This window comes from Cavia porcellus, unplaced genomic scaffold (assembly GCF_034190915.1).
Source record: "Cavia porcellus strain 051 isolate PalLab524CR breed Dunkin Hartley unplaced genomic scaffold, mCavPor4.1 scaffold_22, whole genome shotgun sequence".
NCBI lineage: Eukaryota > Metazoa > Chordata > Mammalia > Rodentia > Caviidae > Cavia > Cavia porcellus.
The window spans coordinates 30,787,706-30,808,963 of record NW_026947505.1 but is presented as its reverse complement, the minus strand read 5'-3'; the positions used below and the strand labels follow the sequence as shown (position 1 = coordinate 30,808,963).

The window sequence follows — 21,258 nt, the reverse complement described above, 5'->3', positions numbered from 1 at the left end:
CCCTGATCCATCAACCCCGAAACAAAACATTAGCCATATTTTACATTCTTTAGAGGTAATCACATGATGTCCACTTAATAAAGCTTTATTTCCATTTTATTTTTTGGGATTTATGTCTGTATTTTGAAAGTGGACTCTATGTAAAAAGCTTACTGTTCCTTTAAATTGTAAGCTATTGTTTTGATCTTTATCCATCTGCCACCATCCTGCATTGTTGACGTTTTGCTATGTTCTGAAAGACAGCAAAAGTTAAGTGATAAGCTGAGGCCTTAGCCTAGTGAAAATAACAAAATGATGCACACAGTTGAGATTGTGCTGCCTTCTAAGCTGGTTACTGTGTCATGTCCAATTTAAGATGATTCATAGTTGGTAGTACCCATTGCTCCACGCGCTGGGGCATAGAAATTTTCTTGAGCCATTTGTCATATATAAAACCCATTATTCTCTTTCCTCCCTTGTTAGCATTCAGCTGTTTTTCTGGATGAATGCACCACCATTGAGTTCCAAAACTGTTGTTCCAAGGGGAAGAGTGGTGCACTGTCTCTACACAATGTGCCCTGCTGTCTGCCCCTGCCTTTCTTCTCTCCTCGCGGTGCCAGTCATTTCCCATCTGAAGGCCACACGGCCTGAGGGCTTCCTGGGTGTTTGGAAGTGAGACATCAGCTTCTTACTTGGGAATAGACGGTGCAATGGAATATAGTACAGTGTGGGGCCGTGGTGGTGAACCTACTGCAGGTGTGCCACAGCAGGTTGTTTGTTATCAGTGAAAGCTCTAAAAGGTTCCCCATCACTGGTTAAGAATTGCCTTGTAGTTATAGTTGTCCCTCAGAACCCCTGGGTGTAGTGGTTCCAGGGTCCCCCCACAGATCCCTACACCCACAATTGCTGAACTATCTCTGTAATGGGGCTACTTGCATATAACCCATGTATCCTCCACTGTACCTTAAGTCACACCTACATCACTTACAATATTGAATGCAAACACTGTGTAAATTGTGGTTATACTGTATCGTTTAGGGAATAATGACCCCCCAAATTTTCTACACATTCATTTCAGACTTTTTCCCCTAAACATTTTCAGTCCAAGGTAATCTGAGTTGGTGGTTGCTGAGCCTGCAGGTATAGAAGGCTGACAGGGCCAGCTTCCACTAGCTTATTCTGTGCCATATCTCTGAGTTATTTATTCTGTGGAATTGGCATCATGGAAGGGTTATTGTACAATTGGATCGGTTTGCATGTATAAAAGCCTTTATAATGTTTGCCATGTAATAGAATCAATGTTTGCGCTTCCATCCACATCAAAGAATTCTCCAGTTTTAAAAAGTCAGTAGTGCCAGTTGTGGTGGTAGATACCTGTAATACCAGCACTCAGGAGGCTGAAGCAGAAGGATTGCTATGAGTCTGAGGCCAGCCTGGTCTACATAGTAAGGTCAAGGCCAACTTGGGCTATGCATGAGACCCTGTCTCAGAAAAACCATAGATAGATTAGATAGGTAGATAGCCATTCCACTATTGAGAAGTCCTCACTAGAGAGATTATTTAAAATGTTTCTATCCAAGCTACTGTGACAGTGTCAGCAACTCTCCCTGAGTGGGCTTAGGGGAATGGTGGTAATAAACAGCTGTGATGCTGAGTCCCTGTGGGGGGCTGGAACATGTGGGCTTGAAGTTAGCACTCCCCCGCGTTCCAATCAATACCATCAGTTTCTATGGCATTCACAGATTTGTTGCCAAGTCAAGTGAGAGCTTGAGTGTCACCCATCTTAGAAGCCCTGGATGATCTAGTCTCTGCTAGGCCAGGTCAGCTGCTCAAAAGTATTAGTCAGAGTTTTTTTTTTTTCCTAAAAAATGAGTGTCTTGTTTTCTACATTTGGCCCAGAGCTCCCCCAAACTCATTACATTAATTGGTTTTAATCAAAGTATTCTAGACCCCATGTCACATGTATTTAAATTCTTTAAAGGCAAGGCAGGGCTAGAGATATACTGTAGCCAGCACAAGCACCTGCCTGCCACGCGTGAGGTCCTGAGTTCAATTCCTGGTACCAAATAACTAAGTTAATAAATATAATAATAAAGGCAGGGCAGGGTTTTAAACATGATTCTGTTTTCTCTGCCTACACTCTGTGGCCTAACACAGAACTCTCTTTTAAAGATAAGCCTAAGCAAAACTGTACAAATAATGAATTCAAAGTTCACAATGCAGTTTTTTTCACTGACTGAAAACAGGTAAATTAGGAGGACTTGTGTGTAACTCATAAAGAAATAATTTCTAAAGCTTTAGGGTTTGAATTCATTGTTTCTTCCTCTCCTCTTTGAAGATCTTGAGACTTCAGAACTTGCTAAAGTCAGTCAGTCTTCAGCCTGCTGAGCAAAGCAGCTGCATGCCACACATTTCACAGCGGCTGCGTGTCTGTCCCTAACGAAGCTGGGAGAGAGAACAGAGGTCTGTCTGCCTGACTGATTCTCAATGGCAGCTTTTTTAGAATAGCTTCTGGTAGGGGAACAAAGTCAGCCAGAAGAATTGGGTTTTAAATGCCATTTTTCTTGCATCTGCAAACCAAAGGCAGAAGAGTCTGAGAAATAGTAAACAATGCTTAGATGGATTTGGTAAATATTTTTGTTTTTGCTGTGTGTTGTATGCACCTCCCTTTGGAGGTGAGCTCAAGTCCCTGAGACCAGGCTGATATTTAGCAGCTATTTCTTAACTAGGAAAGGCCTTCCCTACTCCAGTCCACACCCATTTGAGCTTCATTGGCTCTTTTGAACAGAAACTGTTCATAGCTTTTACTTGGTTCATTGAACAGGGTTCTTGTTTAAAAGCAGTGGCTATGGAGCAGTGGTCTCTTCATTTACCCTACAATTTTCTCCCAGTGAACCTCAACTGCTGAGAGATAATCTGAGCCTGATTAAACGCCCCTTCCCTGATTATTTGGTTTTTGCCGGGCTGTGGGACTCAAGCAAGAAGAGGGAGACATGCAGATATGTTGCACTGTATTCAAGAGAAGTTTTCGGGATGGAAGATGCTAAGGTGGACTGTAAGTTCTCTGGCTCAAAATGTGTCTTGGAAACCTTCATAAAAATTGACAAGGATCAGATGATCTTTAAACCTGTTATGACAGATTAACATTTAACAGGTGGAAGTACACAGTAGGAAATCTTTTCACAGGTTCTCTTAAAGGGAAAGAAAGAAATTTGTGGTTTTAATGTTGTTAGAAAAAGAAATGCAAGTATTTACTTAAGTAAAATGATCGTTACATTATTTATGTTATGAATTTATAATCGAGTCTTTATGTCCTGGAGCCTTGTGATAGCCTCTATGAAAATCAAAGGCAAGCCATGTTCATTTTCTATTGTCTATGTTCTTACCTTTTACTTTTGGCAAAAACAAAATGAAAGTCTTAATTTCTAGAGTCTTCTTAGGGATACTACTAAATGTACACAGAACAGACTACACATGCACAACTATGCTGTCCAGAGAATATTTGATACATAATTTAATGATACTTTTTAAAGTCCTCCCAGGATCTATCTGGATCTGATCAGGAGGACTTTTGCATTATGACTGCTTTCTGTCTGGATGGGTATATTTGAGGGGTCACGCTTTTGCCTACCTCTTGAGTGGTAGTTGTTTTACTTAGTTTTGCAATAGGCGGCATTTTCTTCTTGTCTTTCCTTCCCAGAATGCTTTCATTTCTGTGGCAAGTGAACAGTGAATCGTGTATGGGCGTCACAGAGAAAACTATAAGCATTGGAATTTTATGTGCTACATTTTGAAGAACTATTTTTATCACTTTGTTTTCTTCTCTAGGAGTTTCTTTGCATGTTGCATAAAACTTATGTTTTAAGAGTAATTAAGATGCTTCATTCACTAAATTATTGTCTATTAAAATGTATATGTTCATTTTCATACACAGTATTTGCAAATTTTATGATGAAACACTGCTCTAGAAAAGGAATAAGAACTTTATGTAGTTGCTGGTGCTGCATTTGACAATTATTAAGAGATGAATCATTAGAAGTATCTTTGGGGTTGGATGTTTTAACTCTGTGATTCGCTAAGTTTTGTGATATCAGATAAATTTATAGTGCATATCTGTGTTGGTGGACAGTGGGATAATCTCCGGTTTGGAGAGAAGTGCATACAGTGTGTTAAAGATGAACAAAATGCCTCGCTTAAGATTTGTTCAAGTCTTTCAAATTCTTTTGTCTTTAATGATCCTTTTTATGGAGTCATATCTTCCTATTCATAGGACTGAGGCTCAATGGTAGTGCACCTAACATGCTGAAAGCCCTGGATTCAATCCACAGTACCATTAAAAAAAATTTTTACATAGGTTTAAGTACTAGAATAAGGTGTAGATGGTGGGAGAGTGCTAAGTTTCATTAATAATTTCACTGTGATAAAATAAGATTGCTCACACAGGATGAAATACAAGTTACTCAGTAAGAAAACCAGATAAATATTCAACAGATAAATTGAGGGAGCAGATTTTTTTAAATCTAGATAAATTGGTCAGAAATTTTAAAATACTAAATTTTATATGATGCTAGATTTGGGTACTACTTTTCCATTTCTCATCTTTTAACTTGATTTTGTATAGATCCTGTAAAGGCAGAAAACATGTTTCGTGTTTCCATAAATTCCGATTTCACTGTAAAAACTGTGGCTTTATCTGGAGCAGAGACGCCAGGGAGCTGCAGCCCCATTGGTCATTGATGGCAGTGCCCACAGTTGTGAGAAAGGAACCTGTTTGCCCCATTCAGCTGCTCTCTGGAAAAAACGGGGAGTCAACAGTGAGTGGCCCTCTAGACAAAAACCGCCCTCCGTGAGTTTGACTGTCCTTAGCGCTGACCTCTTTACTGCTGCTTTCTGTGTCTGGCCTCTTCCCTGCACTGGGATGAATGATCTGTGAGAGTAGCAAATTTTGTCCATTTTGTTCACTCTCATATCCCAAGTACCTGGAATAATGCCTGGCAACCAGCAGCACCTAATCAATGTATTGGATTAATGTATCCAACCCTAATGTTTTCAGAAGGTTCAGAAATAGTGTGCACCTAGAATTTTTATTAATCCTACTCAATGACTAAGACAGATACTATTTTACATAAAATCAAGAGTCTCGCTCCAAGAGAACATGCTGACAACTGACAACGCACACTGATCTCTTCCAAATTTGCAAGAAGGAAAGATCAGCAGAAATGTTAATATATTGTTATAGATGATGAACAGTGTTTCCAAGGAGAAGAGAAAGCCAAAGAGCTTTTGCCTTCACGAAAATGATTTGAATAGCACTCTAAAAAGATACCTTCATGATAAAATATCAAGACCCAGCAGAATAACATCCTTCCTCCTCCAAGGAGGGAGGCAGTCTTCCCGCTACACCGAAGGACATGTTGCTGGCAAACTCAAGCTCCTTTACCCGGAATGTGTGTTGGTTGTGATGTAGAAGCTAAAAAGCTTGTTAAACAAGGCAAGCACTAACACACTAGCCATTCTCCAACTTACAGAGTCTACAACTTGTCAAGACAGAGTTGTACTTGAAAGTCAAAAGATTAGCTTTGAAACAGGCCCAGAGTGTACTGTTTGCTGTATGACCACAGGCAAATCCCACTTCACCCGAGTCTCAGTGTCTTCCTCTAGAAAATGGTGACAGTAACAACTCCAGCCAACAGAATGGTCAGTGAGGTTACACAGGAAGTGTTTTACAGCCCACAAAGCACATTGTACAGTGTCACATGGATATAAACTAAAAGTGAAAGTTCTCAAATAATTTTAAAGCACGATGGCTTTCTGTGTGTCAAAATACCATTAGTTTTGGTGGGGGAAACCTCAGTGAAGCAGTAAAAATACCCAGGAACAGAAACTCTTTAACAGCTAGGCATGATAGTGCACACCTGTAATCCTAGCTACTCAGGAGGCTATGTCTGGAAGATCCCAAGTTCAAGGCCAGCCTGGGCAACTTAGCAAAACCCTGTCAGAAATAAAAAATTTTAAAAGGTCTACAGATATTGCCTAGTAGTAGAGTGCTTGGCTGGCACATGTAGGACCTTGGGTTTAGTCCCAAGTGCCAAAAAACAAAAAAGGTGGTAGAGACAATAGAAAGAAACACCATAATGGAGTAGCTGAAATAATAGGTTTTAAGGTTAAATTGATATGGGTTTTAGTTAAAATGTAGACATTTCACTGACAAATTACTTTCTTGAACCCCAACTTAAACGTTGGCCATTATTATTCTGTAAATCTTACAGAAATTTTCTTAGAGAAAATGATTCTGATTTTCTTATGCTTACTGAACCTGGTAATGCTTATTTAAGATTAGGGGGCCTTTGAAACAAACAACAATAAAATTAGGTTTCAACTACCATTGTCCAGCCACCTAAAACTCCTTACATCTCAGAGTTTGTTAGGTTAAATGCAGTTTGATGTAACTTGTCCCCCACAAAACACACAGCTGTGCGTAGGGAATGAGGGATGGCAGGCATGTATTGAGCAGTGAAGTTAAAATTCTTATTCTAGGAAATGTATGTTTCACTTGAATTAGGATGCCAGCCAGAGTCAGTCAAGCTTAAAGATAAAAGTCTGCTGGCATATGTTCTAAAAGTGAGATAGAATGAAAGAAAACAGAGATTTAAAAGGAACATCAAGGCAGTAACATTCACTGTCACACAGCCTACAGGTGCTTAAATTCGAAGACTGAACCCTTACAGTCTAAGGTACAAATCTTATAGCAGAAGCCCCCAGTCAGTTCACATAGCATTTTGCCAAGTTGTCCAGAAAATATTCCTTGAACTGAAATTTTAGTGCTAATTCCAAGTATTTGTATACCATTTTAACAATATAATTTTTCTTCCTAAAACCTCAAGGTAACATAAACAACTTTAAATTGAACTATAAGCCAGTTGGTCTTTCAAAACTTAGAGTTTGATTTTTAATATGTAAGAATACAGACATGAACAATTAGTACTAATCAGCATAAACAGAAACTTTATACTTTCTTGGTACCCAAACAATTTGGGTAAGAAATCCTAATAGTGATTACAGAGGATGACCTAAAGGGAGCAAATAAGCTCCATGGTGTTTATAGTTAGATGTATTCTGAACAAAATATCCAAAACAGGGTTTTTTTTGTTTGTTTTTTATTTTGTTTTATCCGGAGACAGGATCTCACTAAATTGATCAAGCTGGCTTTGAACTCAGGATTCTTTTGCCTCAGCCTCCCAACTGCTGGGATTACGAATCTTAAAGTCATCATCCTTCTAAATAAAGCTTTTAAAGTCATCATCCTTCTTAATTAGAAGCTTTTGTCCTTGAAGGCATTTACTATTTTAAAGCCTTATGTGGTCACCTATACCTGTAGTTCTAGCACTCTGGGAGGCTGAGGCAGGAAGACCACAAGTTTGAGCCCAGCCTGGTCAACTAGGGGGAGACCTTCTCTCTAAAGGGGGATGTAGCTCAGTGTGGAGAGAGACAGAGAGAGCCAGACAGAAACAGAGACTGCCATCAACTAATTCAGCTTTAGAATCTGTTAAGTTACATAAATGTGTTTTTATTATCTTATCTATGAAATTGCATGGCCTGCATAACAAATAATGTGGTGAAAGGCCAAGAAAGTAGAAGTTAATATTTAAGCTTTTCACTTACTTGATCTAATATTAACAATACAAAGGTTTCATGTTTCTCTCTTAGTCCAACACTTGTAAGGCACCGAGTCAAAAATTAACATTTTTATATAACATTATAAGATTTCTGGGGGTGGGGTATAGCTCAGTGGTAGAGTGTGTGTAGATGCCGCCAAAGCAACCCCCCAATAAACTTCTTACTTTGAATATTTGAATTTTATAGTTTGCTCTTCTGATAACCAAATAAACAGTTTAAATATTGGGACATTTAAGGATGTTGTAAATGAATAGGCACGCCACAGAAGGGGTACAAGTGGCCAAGATATGCATGAAGAAATGCTCTACATCACTAGCTGTTTGAGAAATGTAAATTAAAACACCACCAAGATTCTGTCTTACCCAGAAGAAATGGCCAGCATTAAAAAATTAAGTAATAGCAAATACTGGTTAGGCTGTGTGAGCAAAGGAACCCTCTACACTGTTGTTGGGAATGCAGACTAATACAGCCACTACGGAGATCAGTATGGAGAGTCCTTGAAACACTAAAACTGGAAATTCCATTTGACTTACCTATTCCCTTCTAGATAGCTCCCCAATAGAATTAAAGGCATCATACTATAGTGATGCTTGCATATTTGTGTTTATTGTAGCATAATTCATAATAGCTAAATCTTGGAAACAGCAGACAAATGGGAAAGGAAAACATGGTATTTATGCACAGTGAAATACTACTGTGCCATAAAGATAGACTTGAGTCATTTTTAGAAAAATGGATGCACCCTGAGACCATAATGTTAAGTGAAATAAATTGGACACACAATCTTAAATATTACATGGCTTCTGTTATATGAGAAACACAGAGGGAAAATAAAGACAAAAATAAAAGATACATAATAGGAGGTGGGAGATCAGAAGTTGGGGGAAAGCAATGAGGAAAGGATTTAAATGTTATGTACATGTACCAAATCAAGGAATGTAAACATTATATAATGTAAATGTGCACTAATTTTAAAGAAGTAAAAATGAAAACTAATATAACTGCTTTAATGAGTGAAAAAGAAAAACCTCAAAGATTGGGAGAAAAACAACCCAAAGATTTGGGAATGAGCAAAATAATTCCTTAAATATTGAAAAATGTCAATATCTGAAGGCTATGACAATAAAAGAGTGAAATACTTCTCAAAAATGATGTTTCACTCATAAGGTAAAAATAAATGTATCATTCAGAAATTTTATTTGGATTTAAATGAGATGAAATCATCAAGAACTAAGCAAATGGTGTTTACATACATGAAATCAATTTATCTGTCTGTCTTTCTGTCTCTCTACCTCTGGGAGTTCTTTTAGTTTTCCAACATGGAGTTTAGAGTTTACTTAAATATTTTTAAGTAAGCTCATAAAATGTATTTTCTTAAATACTTGTAGAAGTATACAATGGGTGTTAGGGATAAGATCGTTACTGGTCAGTTTGTCAGTCTCTCCAGATATTCAGGCTCCTTGTATCCCCACGAATTGAGCAGGATCTACAGGAGTAGTAAGAAAGGCAGAGATTTAGTCCAAAGAAAGTAGACCCCATCGAGTAGAAGCAGACCAATGAGAAAACTCAAGAATGAGTTTGACTCAGAGGAGCCCCATCTGATTTAAGGTTACACTTGGGAGTTCCAAGCAGAAAGCACCTCAAGATGGCAGCTGTCAGTAATGAAAATACACATAAAAAATAAATAAGAATGGAGAGTGGGCAAAGCCAGACATGGCAACTGCAGTGAGCCCTGGGGTTGATTTCTCTTTAGTGTTGCTATAATTTGGTGTGTGTGTGTGTGTGTGTGTGTGTGTGTGTGTGTGTAACTAACTGGGTTTCTTTCCACTCAACACAGTTGGGAGGAATAGTTTGGGAATTTATGTGGGCCTAGACCAAACTCACATGGCTGCCAAAGCCCATGGGGTGTGTGTGTGTGTGTGTGTGTAAAAAACTGCTATGCTAATAATAATACCTATGGGGTTTCCCTAAAGTAGTTAGAGCACATGCTGCTTGGGCTCATGCTGGAGGTCAAGGAAATGTGAGTAAGGGTAGGACCATATTTTTTAGGCTCTTTTCAGATGTTACAGAGATATGGTACAGGCAGAACCGTATTTCTCAGGCTTATGTCAGGATATTAAGGAAATATGATGAGAGCAAGAAACTCTTGTGGTCTTCCCAAATAAAGAGGCATCCTGTTGGTTGTGAGCCTAAGAGCAGGATGTCTCCCATAATTCCAATTTCCTGCCTCAAGGTAGGGCCCTGTACTGAAGTAGTTCTCCACTCTCAGAACTATATAATGTTTTATTAGACTTTCATGGAAATTATACTGTCTGTAACCAGTAGCGCCTGACTTTTTGAATCCCATTATAGGATCTAGGAGCTGCACTTATGTTAGAAGGTGTGGAATGGAAATGATGTGTTCTCATCAGGTGTGGTGATCTGGTGTGAAAGGCTGAGCCCTTTCTTGAGTCCAGGCATACCAGGGAACCTGATATGGCAGGAACTAGGCCCCCGGCAGCTGCTCCCAAAGCCTTCAAGTCCTAGAAGTCCTCAAGGTCTTTTTCCACTGCATTAACAAGTGGCTGGTGCTCCATTCTGTGCACAGGAATCTGTAACTTGACCGCACTCACAGTATTCTCTCCCATGTGGACTTTTCAGTCTGTGTCACCAGGCAGAGAGTTTCCCAATTCTTTCTACTTTGCTTCTCCTTTAGTTATAAATCCCTAAATCATTTCTTTGCTCTTATGTATCACTGAACAGTTTGAAGTAGCTGTGCACAGAGTGCTTTGCTGCTCAGATCTTTCTTCTGCCAGACACCCCAGTTCCTTGCCCTTGGGTTCTGTATTCTGTAAGTCCATGGGGCACCAATGCAATTCTGCACCTGGTATCAAGGGTGGCCTTTATTGCAGTTTCTGGGGCTTCATTTTTCCTGTCTGTGAGACCTCATCAGGGTAACCTTCACTGTCCCCATTTCTGCCAGTATTTTGATTATGGCCACTTCTGTAGCCTCTAAGAAGCTCCAGGCCTTCCCTACACTTTTCATCTGAGTCCCCACCAGAATTGCCCTTAATGCTGTGAATCTTTAAAAAACCAACTCATAGCTTCATTGATATTTTTCAATTGTTATTCTAGTCTCCATTTTGTTTATTTCTACCCTGTTTTTATTTATTTACATCTATTTCATTTGAGGTACCAGCGACTGAACCCGTGGGAGCTCTAGCACTGAGCTCTATCCTCAGCCCTTTTTATTTTTGTTTCTTTTGTTTTGATCTTGGAGGTACAGGGCCTCCACACTGAGCTATAGCACCCACACCTTTTTATTATTTAGAGACAGTCTCGCTGAGTTGCCCAGACTGGTCTCAAACTTGTGATCCTCCTACTTCAGTCTTCCAGACTGCTGGGATTATAAACATGTATCACTGTATTTGCTGTTTGTGGCTTTCTGCTCTTATTTGCAGTTTGCAGTGTTACATTTGGAAGCATGTAGTTAATAGCCCTCTTCAGAATAGACACTAGAAGAAAGATTAGGGATTATGTGACCAAGGAATCAGAAAAGGACAGTTCAACTGACTGACTGGATGAAGGTAGTTGTATTATTTGTGACTATGTGCCATGGTCAGTAAGAGCTGGCTTCAATTTAAGTCGATGCTTGGTGTATCAGTCCATTTTTCCATTATGTGACAAAATATGTGAGGTTGAATACTTAATAAAGAGGCTTATTAAGCCCACAGATTTAGAGGTTCTAAAGTATAATACCTGTATGTTAAAGCGAGGATCCCTGTAGCTGCCTCACATGATGGTAGATGTCAGAATGGGAGAGCTCATTCAACAGGGAGAGATCACTTGATGAGACAGGAAGTCAGAGAGTAGGGAGGGGCCAACTTGCTGTGCCTGTGTGTGTGTGTGTGTGTGTGTGTGTGTGTGTACACACGTAGTACTGGGAATTATTTATTTAAGTACAAGTGACAAACAGACTTAACTAAGTACTCTGAAATTATTTTTTTAGTGTCCACTTGGCTTTTTTAAAATTCATATAATTTAACCAAATTTATTCAAAATACTTAGCATCTGCATATCAACATGAAGACGACCAAATTAATTGGCCAACATTTATGGGATATTCAGATGCCTAAATTAATTGTAGTTATAAAATTTTTCTATTTGTGACTAATGGAAGTCTCCTTATTTCAACACATATTCTAATGACAAGAAAATGCCTTCACAGATCATGGAAAGTAATTAGCTTGACTGCTGCCAGAATCCTTCATCACAGTCATTGAACAGTCTCTAGATTTTTCAGTGGGCCTATTAGGACAAATGCAAATTAAGGAATTTAAGGGCTATCACCTCCAGCTAATTACTGTGGGGGTAGAATCTTAAGTAATGCACTCAAAAACTCTGAAACAGCTTGGATTTATTATAAATTAATGACATAGGATGTTCATTAATTATTAAGCTGTGTTGAAATACGCTGAATGTTCTACACAGGTTTTTACAGCCAATAGCTGTCATCAGAATGTTTTAAAATTATACCCTTGAGAATAACAGAAAGGTTTTTACCTTGCATTTCCAAATGCTTTGTAGTTTTAGGGAAAGAAATTAATGTGGGAAAGAAAAATAACTTTTTCCTGGCCTTTCTGAGTTCTTAGTTGGGATGGACCCCTATACAACAAATTATAAGGGAACAGATAAGCCCATTACCATATATGCTTCATGTATACAAGGGAGAGTCCCAGGGGAGACTGAATGACTCTTAAGAGTAAATCTCTGAACTGCGCATGGTGGTGTATGCCTATAATCCTAGCACTTGGGAGGGTGAAGCAGGTGGATCTATAGTTCAAGACCAATCTGGGTTACATGGTCAGTTTAAGGCCAGCCTGGACTACACAGTGAGAACCTGCAAAAATCAAAACTAGAATAAATCTCTAAAGTGGCTTAAATATGTCACTTCTGAAACAAAGATGTGATAAAAGGGATGAGAAGAAATATATACAGGCGTTTAGGCTGGTTATGTAGGCTTAGGTGGTTTCTTTCTTTCTTCCCAGTACAGAGGATTCACCTCTACAAGTAGGGTGTTCCTGCTTACAGATGTGAAATTTTCTCCTAAAAGGATAACTTTATTTTCAGAACTTCTCTATTATTTTCTGTTTTCCCCCAAGAATCAGTTCAAAATCATCTTTGTCTCAAAGAGACATATTTGAGGTGATATTTCTGATTTCTTGCAATCATATTTTGGGGTGGTATGTCCTTACGCCCATCTGTAACAGCCTTCGGAACACAGACTGACTTTTGTGGCTAAGTAGGAGAGTGTTTGCCAAATCTGTGCCATCTCCCAGAACCACCCAAATAAATAAATAAATGCATGAATGTTATTTATTGTTCTCTCCTCTGAAAATGTAGCCACTCTTCCAAAAAAGTGTGTATCTCAAAGTTGCTCTTGAATTTTTTTCCTGTTTTTATTATTTTACTTCCTGGTTTTGTTTTGTTTTTGGGGGGTTTTTTGTTTGTTTTTTGAGACATGGTCTCACTACATAGATCAGGCTAGCCTTCATCTAACTCTATGGAACAAGCTGATCATAAACTCAAGATCCTCCTTAAGGTCTTAGGAAGTTGGTTGATGGTTACCTCATTGTACTTTGGCAGGGTGGCTCTGGAGGAGTCCTTATTTCTGGAAGAGGAAATCTGGTCTTTATAAGATCATTGTTTCTTCTGGGATACTCTCAGTTTTGGGGGAAACTCTACTTTAAAGTGACTAAAGGTCTAGAACAGTGACCAAAAACTTTTGGGCACTCATCGGTAGCTGAATTTTTCTATCAGTCTCTGTATTAATTGGTTTTCCTATTGCTGGAACATAATACCCTATCCCCACAACTTAAAGGAGGAGGAGTTTAACACATTCCCAGTGACTTGAACCATTGGTGGTGCATGCATGACTGCACATTGGCCAGCTTGTACTGCTGGCGATATAAATGGATCTAATCACTTGTATCAGTCTTTTTACTAATAAAATTAATAAAAATCCACCTGATGGACCAGTCATGTATGAACCACTGGTAGTTCAAGCTGCTGAGCAGTCAGACACTTGATCTGTGGCCTGCTCTGAACGTGTTAATTTGGCTTATGGATTTAGGGGATTCAGTCCATGACTGGGTGTGCCATCATGGCCATAAGGGTGTGCCAGAGAAAAACTACTTAGTTCATAGCAACCAGCAAGCAAATCAAGGGGTCAGTACCAGGAAGGAAGGAACAAGGGACTAGGCCATGCTCATCACCCACACAGATAAACTAAGAAGTCGCTCCATCAATCACATGGGCAGCTCCCAAGCCAACCAAGTTGACGCAAACAAGCGTAACTAGCACAATCTCTTACCTTGGTGTCCTTAGAATCAAAGGAAGATGAGATAGCTTATGTAAATTTGGGGCTAATCAACCTTTTTTCACCAATTTTTTTTTGGACACGGTCTCACTTTGTAGTTCAGGCTGGCCTTGAATTCACTATGGAGTCCAGAATGGCCTGGAACTTGCAGTGATCCTTCTGCCTCTGCCTCTGCCTCCTGAAGGCTGGGATTTCACACATGTGCCATGTGTCTTTGTTTGTTTTGTTTTTTCCCGAGACAGAGTGGTGGTGGTGGGGTCTTACTTTGTCATGCAGGCTTGCCTGGCCTTGAACTCACTATATATCCCAGGCTGGCTTCAAACTCAAAATGATCCTACTGCCTCAGCCTCCCAAGGGCTGGGATTTCAGGTATGCACCATCATGCCTGGCTGCCAACTTTTAGAGGAGACACTTTCTAAATTATTAACATGTGTACATGCATAGTCGAGCAAGGATATGACCCAGAGTTTTCAGGTAATAACACAGGAAGCTCTGGTGGTGCAGTCAGTTAGCACACAGTACTTACACAGGTAATAAAAGAGGCGTACAAAATAATGGTTAAGCTGTAGTCTGCTTGTAGTTACCTAGTGGACATTTGTAGGCTCAAAGAGTCAGTCTTTTTTTTTTTTTTTTAACTAAAACAGCTCTCAAGAACTTGACTGCTTCAGAAGGAAACACAAGTCATCCCCTTAATGAGTAACAAATTAAAGGCCTAACGATTTGTTTTCCCTGTGTCCCTGTGGTAGTCCCTGACTCTGTCAGTGCAAATTACATTCTGTTTCAAAAAAAGTAAAAGTATAAATCTGTGACATGGTAAGAGAAAAATTATTATTTTAAATATTAAATCTCCTGGGAAATAAATTTTGGATAGTAAATTTTTTAGTTGTAGCATTTTTCTAATTGGCATTCTGTTGTTGTAAAGACAAAAGACTTAGGAGAAGCCACAATGCATTTTAAGTAGTTGTAGTTAGTTGGGCTTCTTTTGTTGTATTCCAACTTAGAACTGTGACCTTTCCTCTCAGCCTTTATCCCAATTAGGAAGTACTTCCATTAGTGCAGTCATTAGATTGGCGCCTGTGTCTTGTAGCCTGTGTGTTCCATGTGGGCAGGAACTATGCCAGCTGCTGCCAGCATTGAGACCCTCATGCCTAGCACAGTGTGCGCAGGCACTGTGTACACGGACAGGTATACCAGTGGTCATGAGAAGGACGCTCAGAATCATTCTGACATTACATGAAGCTTTTTCAAAGATGAAAAAACGTTTCACATTTCCCCTAAAGTATTCATCTTTCACATTTCACCTAATGTCTTTCATTTTCTTTTCTCAGCCACTGACTGACAGGAAGGATTCCTATTACTGTCTCTTCTTTTTTATTCTGGATCTCGTATCTGTCAAGCATTGCTATAATAGAGTTCTATAGAATAAAAGTCCTTTATGAGATTTCATGCTCAGACAACGATAGCCTTTGAAGAGTCACAATAGCATTTAAATAATTGGGTTGCTAAAGAAACCTCATTGCAAGCCGGGTTCATATGTAGTGCTTTTCCTGCACAGACAAACCCCAGAGCATTGTTATCTAATTTCCCAGAGCTGTTAATTCCTTTAGACCCTCAACAGCTGCTTGGGCTTGCTTGCTTTGGGGGCGAAGCCAACATCCAATATTACTGTATTTTAGCAGTACAATGTTTATATTGAAACCATTGCTTAAGAAAAAGTTCAAGTGATGAGCCTTCAGCATTAACTAATATTGGTAGAAGAACATTTTTTCAGCTTTCTTTAAGCACCAAGTATTTAGGTTTTTTTTTCCAAAACAATGACACTTAGGCAATTTTTGAAGCTTTAAATTTTGCCTTAGTATTACAATTTAAGACATTATCAAAAAGTATGAATCCTGATTCAAATACTATTAAAACATCATTTTCTTTCCAGCTTCGACTTCATTTTTAAAAGGAAAAGAAGCTTTCAGAAAAGAATCAGAAGATTTTGTTTTAGATTTTAAAAAAAATTTACGGTACTCTGCCTTCTACAAGTGTTTACAGGGACCAGTAAAGGGCATGTAAAAAATGATGTAAATTAGGAGCATTTGAGAAAGAAAAAAGTCAAAATGCAGAGATGAAATAATACAGAAAGCATGGTCCTCCACAGGTACATCCTATGGATGGATTACAGTCTGTCTTTAGGTTATTCAAACTGTGATTGCAAATGGGAAACCTCATTAGATGTCCAGCTTGCTTCACTGAGGAGAAGTCAGTTACTCAGAAGAGATACAAGTACTCCCAGTATTAACACGGAAAGCAATTTCTAGGTAGCATTTGAATAATGACCTCAGCAACATCCAGACAAGCAACATGTTTCATGGGAATCAGTTTTGTGTTTCTATGATTAAATTCAACAGAGGTTCTTGGTGTTACACCATGATACGTCAGGATAACCTCTAATTTTATGCATAATTCTGTCTCATGACTGGTGTGAAAATCAAATTCCCAACCTAATAAATGACTTATAATGTAATGGAAGACATGTTTGTTTGTTGGTTGGTTGGTTTGTGCTGGGGATAAAATCCAGGGTCTCATGCATACAAAGGTGAGTGCTCTACCACTGAGCTACATCCTCAGCCAAAGGAAGGGAGGTTTTATATTCAGAAAAGATCTTTTCATATCATACTAGAAACATTTTAGGTATCTCAAAGGTCATTATACTGATTACTACTTTGAAATCATGGCAGTCGTGAGACATGTCCTTAGATTTTACCAGTTGACGCGTTAATAAAGAAGTACATACATCTCTAGAACATAAACTTTTTAATATCTTATTAACTTTTAAGTATAAGTTAAGTGTGGTTGTATATCGTAATGCTAAGTTTTAGTTTGTGCATGAAAACATATTCTGAGAAGTGCCAGATGTGGTAGTATATTCCTAAATCTCAGCACTCAAGAGGCTGAGACAGGAGAACTGCCATGAGCTGGAGGCCAGCCTGGGCTACACAGTGAGTTGGAAACCAGCCTGAACCATGTAGCAAGCTCTTGTCTCAAAAACTAAAACATTAAAATATCCTGAGAAAGCATCCAGCATGGACTTCATAGATTGCAAAAGGAGCCCCAAACCCCAAAAATGTCAAAATTCTTTTATGGAAAGCCTTTGCGTAGTCTTAGGGGCACCCATGTCCCAGTTTGGGTCAAAGATAAGACTGACATTTATCAATACCTCTTAAATCATCAGTCCTAGAAAAAAAAAAGAGGGGGTCTGGGGATTTAGCTCAGCGGCATAAGTGCCTGTCTCGCAAGCGCGTGATCATGAGTTCAATCCCTGATACCGGTAAAAAGAAAAAAAAAAAAGTCATCAGTCCAAGAATCCCAGATTTGGTGGGTTTTTTTGACCAAACAATTAAAAATGTGGAACCTAATTTAACACCTGGAAGATGAATCCTGATGTAAATACTGTAAGCCCCTGGTTCTACTTCAGGAATCAGAATCCTCTAGCGAGTCTTAGAAAGTTACATAGCTAAGCCTCATTCTTTAGGATTGCAGTTCAGCAGGTCTGGGTGGGACTTGGGCATCTGTATTATTTTTCTCTGCTTGTTGAGACAAAATACCCAGCACCCAAAGTTAAAGGAGGCAAGGTTTATTTAACTCTCAGTTGTAGAGGTTCCAGTTTATAATCAACTGGCTCCAAGACAAGGTAACAGAGGGGCAACACAGAAAAGAACCGATTCATGGCAAGCAGGGGACAGGAAAAGCAAGCAAAGAAGGAAAGACAGGATTCTTTCCGTCCCTTATATTGTGTGCTACCTGCCCTGGGGCAGGTGTGGCACTCATACCCTTAATTTTAGCCAGAATTGTGCCAAACCAATCTGTGGTCTGATATACTAATCACACACCCTTAATCCCAGCATCACACACCAACCACTTTTGAAAAAGCTCCATGTAAGACTGCATGAGGTTATGGGGAACATCTAGATACAAACCATAACTTCATCACTATGTTAAGGTGATTTTCTTACACTCAAATGAGAATCACTGCTTTAAACAGAAGTGCTTTGACAGCTTGTATTATCAGAACTGTTTTAAGTAATCACTTAAAAAAGCTTTTATGTTTAATTTAAAAATCCATGGCAAGCAACTGGGAAGTTTCTCTTTGTAGTTTAGAACTTGTGAACTCACGGTGTCTCTTGCCTTGGCAAGTAGTGGATGGACAGTGTTTGACTATTAGTCCCTGTGGACCATTAAAGTGCAGGTCTTTTGCATAAGGGACTAACAGCTTTTCTGAGGTTTTAAAAGGTATTCATGACCCAGAAGTGCAGAGGGAAGAAAAGTTGCTAACTCAACCCTCCTGATCTGTGGAAGAATACCAGACCTTAACCAGGTGCCATTGTCTCTGTAGTCTGATTCTTCTGGTCTGAAAGGAAGGGTTGGTGGTTTGCACTTTAGCCTGAGAAGGTTTGGAAAAGCCCTTTGTCCCCAGAGAAAACAGTTCCAGCTTTTAAACTTCTGTTTTGCCTTATCAGCCACATGCTCATGATAATAATTCCTGAATCTTCTTACTATACTGCAAAGCTTTCAAGCTTTCTCCTCCTTCTCATCCTTTCCCCTCCCACACATACACCCCAGACCTTTTTTTTTTTTTTTTGGAGGGGGAGCTAGGTTAGGCTTAAATTTATAATCCTCCTGTCTGAGCCTCCTAGAGTGCTGTGATTTACAGGTATGTGCCACATGACAGATCTAAAGTTTTTACATCCTAAAATTGAGAAGCAATAAATATATAATATACAAAATGTATGGTTACCTTTTTGTCTGTTTTTTATTATTTTAAAGATAATAAAACAGAACATAGCAGATCAGAACAAAACAATGCAAGCAATACAAGATTTCAAAACAAGACAACAGGAAATCACCAGGGGCTACCATAACATCCTCTTGTTTTCTTCAAAATAGTTGTCCATATCTTCATACACAACGAATACAAACAAAATGAAATAGTATAAAACTAATCAAAACAAAAGAATGAAAGCGTTTATAGGCCTTTAAAACCAGATAGTATGAAAATCAGTAATGGCTACCATACTCTCTCTTGTTCTTTTCAAAATAGCTGTTCATACCTCTACTCATATGAAATCACATAATAGGAAACAGACTAAAACCAAATAAAACAAAAAACAAACATATTACTGGACTTCAAAGCAAGATGGTAGGAAATCAGCAATGGCTACGATAATGTCTCATTTTCTTAATAAAAATAATTCTTTAGGAGAAGATCTAGGCATGTATAACTTCTATGCAAGTACATCTATCCTTTCTGTATTAGAAGGAAAAACAAAGCAAAACAAAATACAAAAAAAACCAGAAGACAAATACAACAATAACAAAGAAGCCAAAACAATAACAACATAGGCTTTCAAAACAAGGTAATAGGAACATAACTAAGGTTGTTATATTGCATATTGTTATCTTCAAAAGAGTTACTCAGATTATCAGATATAACATGCAAAATTGATCTAATCCTATCAGTGTTAGCCATTTTGTTCCAAGAACTAATAGAACTAGTAGTACAATCATCTTAGCTGTCTTAAGTGTATAAATATAAATATTTATCGTTTTTCTTTTCCATTCCTTTTCCCTATGTGAGTTATTTTTTCCCCTTTGAGCAGTTTCTTACCCTTTCACAAAATTGACGATTTTGTATCTTATTTACTCTTTCACTTTCTTACATTGGAGAGACAATACAGTATTTACACGTCCATTGAATAAAAAAATATATTTTAACCAAAAAATTTAAGGAAAAAAAGTTTAACAGCCCTTCATTTATAAAGGGAAGTTGACAGGTTTTCTAGTTAGGATGATTGAAGGCTGAAAATTTCTGCTTTTTCCCCCCTTGTGCATCAGAGGGTAAAACTTCCTGCTTTTAAAAATGTATATTTATTAATTAGTTTATTCATTTATTTCAAAGTGTCTCATTTGATTTTTCAGACAAGGTCTCAGTAGTTCAGGTTCACCTTGAACTCGATTGAGGTGACCCTCCTGCCTTGACAGTCATGCACTGCCACACCCGCCTTTGGTTTGGGGAGCCCTCTCCCTCGCGGAAATGTCCCCACCCACGAGGCCTACCGGTTCTTCAGGCCAGCACACATTTAATTGTGCTTGTACAGAATGGTTCCCATCTCTGTCGCAGCACTTAGCACGCTGCATTGTAATTATTGCCTGTGTGCCTGCCTCCCCCTGTGGATTCTAACCCCAGTACCTCTGTCTCTGTGGTCCATCTGGCAGGGTGGCTGCTGGGTGGGCAGTGCTGAGTAATTACACACCGAGCAGCCCCGCCTCCCGTTCCCTGCTGTCGCTCCCTGCCGTCGCTGTCCTTGGCTGTGGCCACACAGCAGGAAGCTGGTGGGCAGCGCAGCTTTGACCTTCTAGCCCTGCTCTAGACTGCTAAGGTCCTCTCCTCTCCAGTATCTCCTCAGGGAAAACTGAGTCCAAACTGAATCCAGTGCTGCGGGACCAGGTGTGAGCAAGATCCTCTTCAGGGCAGGAGTGAGAGGCCGAGTGACCAGTTTACAAGTCAGCAACTTACATGAGCAACTTTATTACTGCCTTACAAAAGTTTCCTTTTTGCTAGATCTGTAGCTATTTTGAATGGCAGGGGTGGGTAAGAGGTTTGCTTGTTATTATGTCCATTACTAGTATAATAAAGCTTATCTCTGAACTAGAAAATCTCAATTTCTTTGTGATAACTTAGTGAATTTAGTGGGAAGCAAAATACTGTATAAGGAGTTCTGAGAGGATTACATTTCCCTTTGAGAACTAAAAGAGGAAGATGGTTGGTGTAGACTCACCTCTACTCCTACAAAAAGGAGTAGGATTGTGCCTTCAGCTCCTCCAGGGGATTTTAAGTATCACATGAACATTTTCAGTTATTAGTCTGTCAACAGTACCATTAAATTGTCTCATTTTGACAAAATACAAATTTAAGAGTGAGCTGCATACTGAACAGCTCCATCACCTGAATTTTGTAGAGAGAGTGATTAAAATAGCTATTTCTGTTATCAGTGTACTATTCTCTTCACTGTCTACCTTTTAATTAAACTACAGGATGGGAGAAAAGGAGGAAAGAAGAGAAATGCAGTTCCATCTAACTGCATTTCTGTAATTTTACTGAAAATAACATTCTGATCTACAAAAGTTGAGACCTACCTCCAAATTTTTCATTGAAACCATGACTTTATCACACATTTGTCAGGATTATGAAATATTGC

General features: G+C 38.9%; 1 protein-coding gene across 9 annotated transcripts in view; it reads left to right on the top strand.

Moving 5' to 3' along the window:
* The window catches only part of Map7 (microtubule associated protein 7), a 168,198-nt gene that overhangs the window by 62,181 nt on the left and 84,759 nt on the right, over positions 1-21,258 (top strand). The window contains exon 1 of one of the 9 annotated variants that reach the window (XM_063233004.1): positions 2,811-3,034. The exons of the other annotated variants lie outside the window; for them this stretch is intronic. Within the exon in view, the coding sequence (XP_063089074.1) occupies positions 3,013-3,034 (22 nt within the window). The 5' untranslated portion in view covers positions 2,811-3,012. Of the gene's footprint in view, positions 1-2,810; positions 3,035-21,258 lie in introns of those variants that run through there. 9 annotated transcript variants of the gene reach the window in all.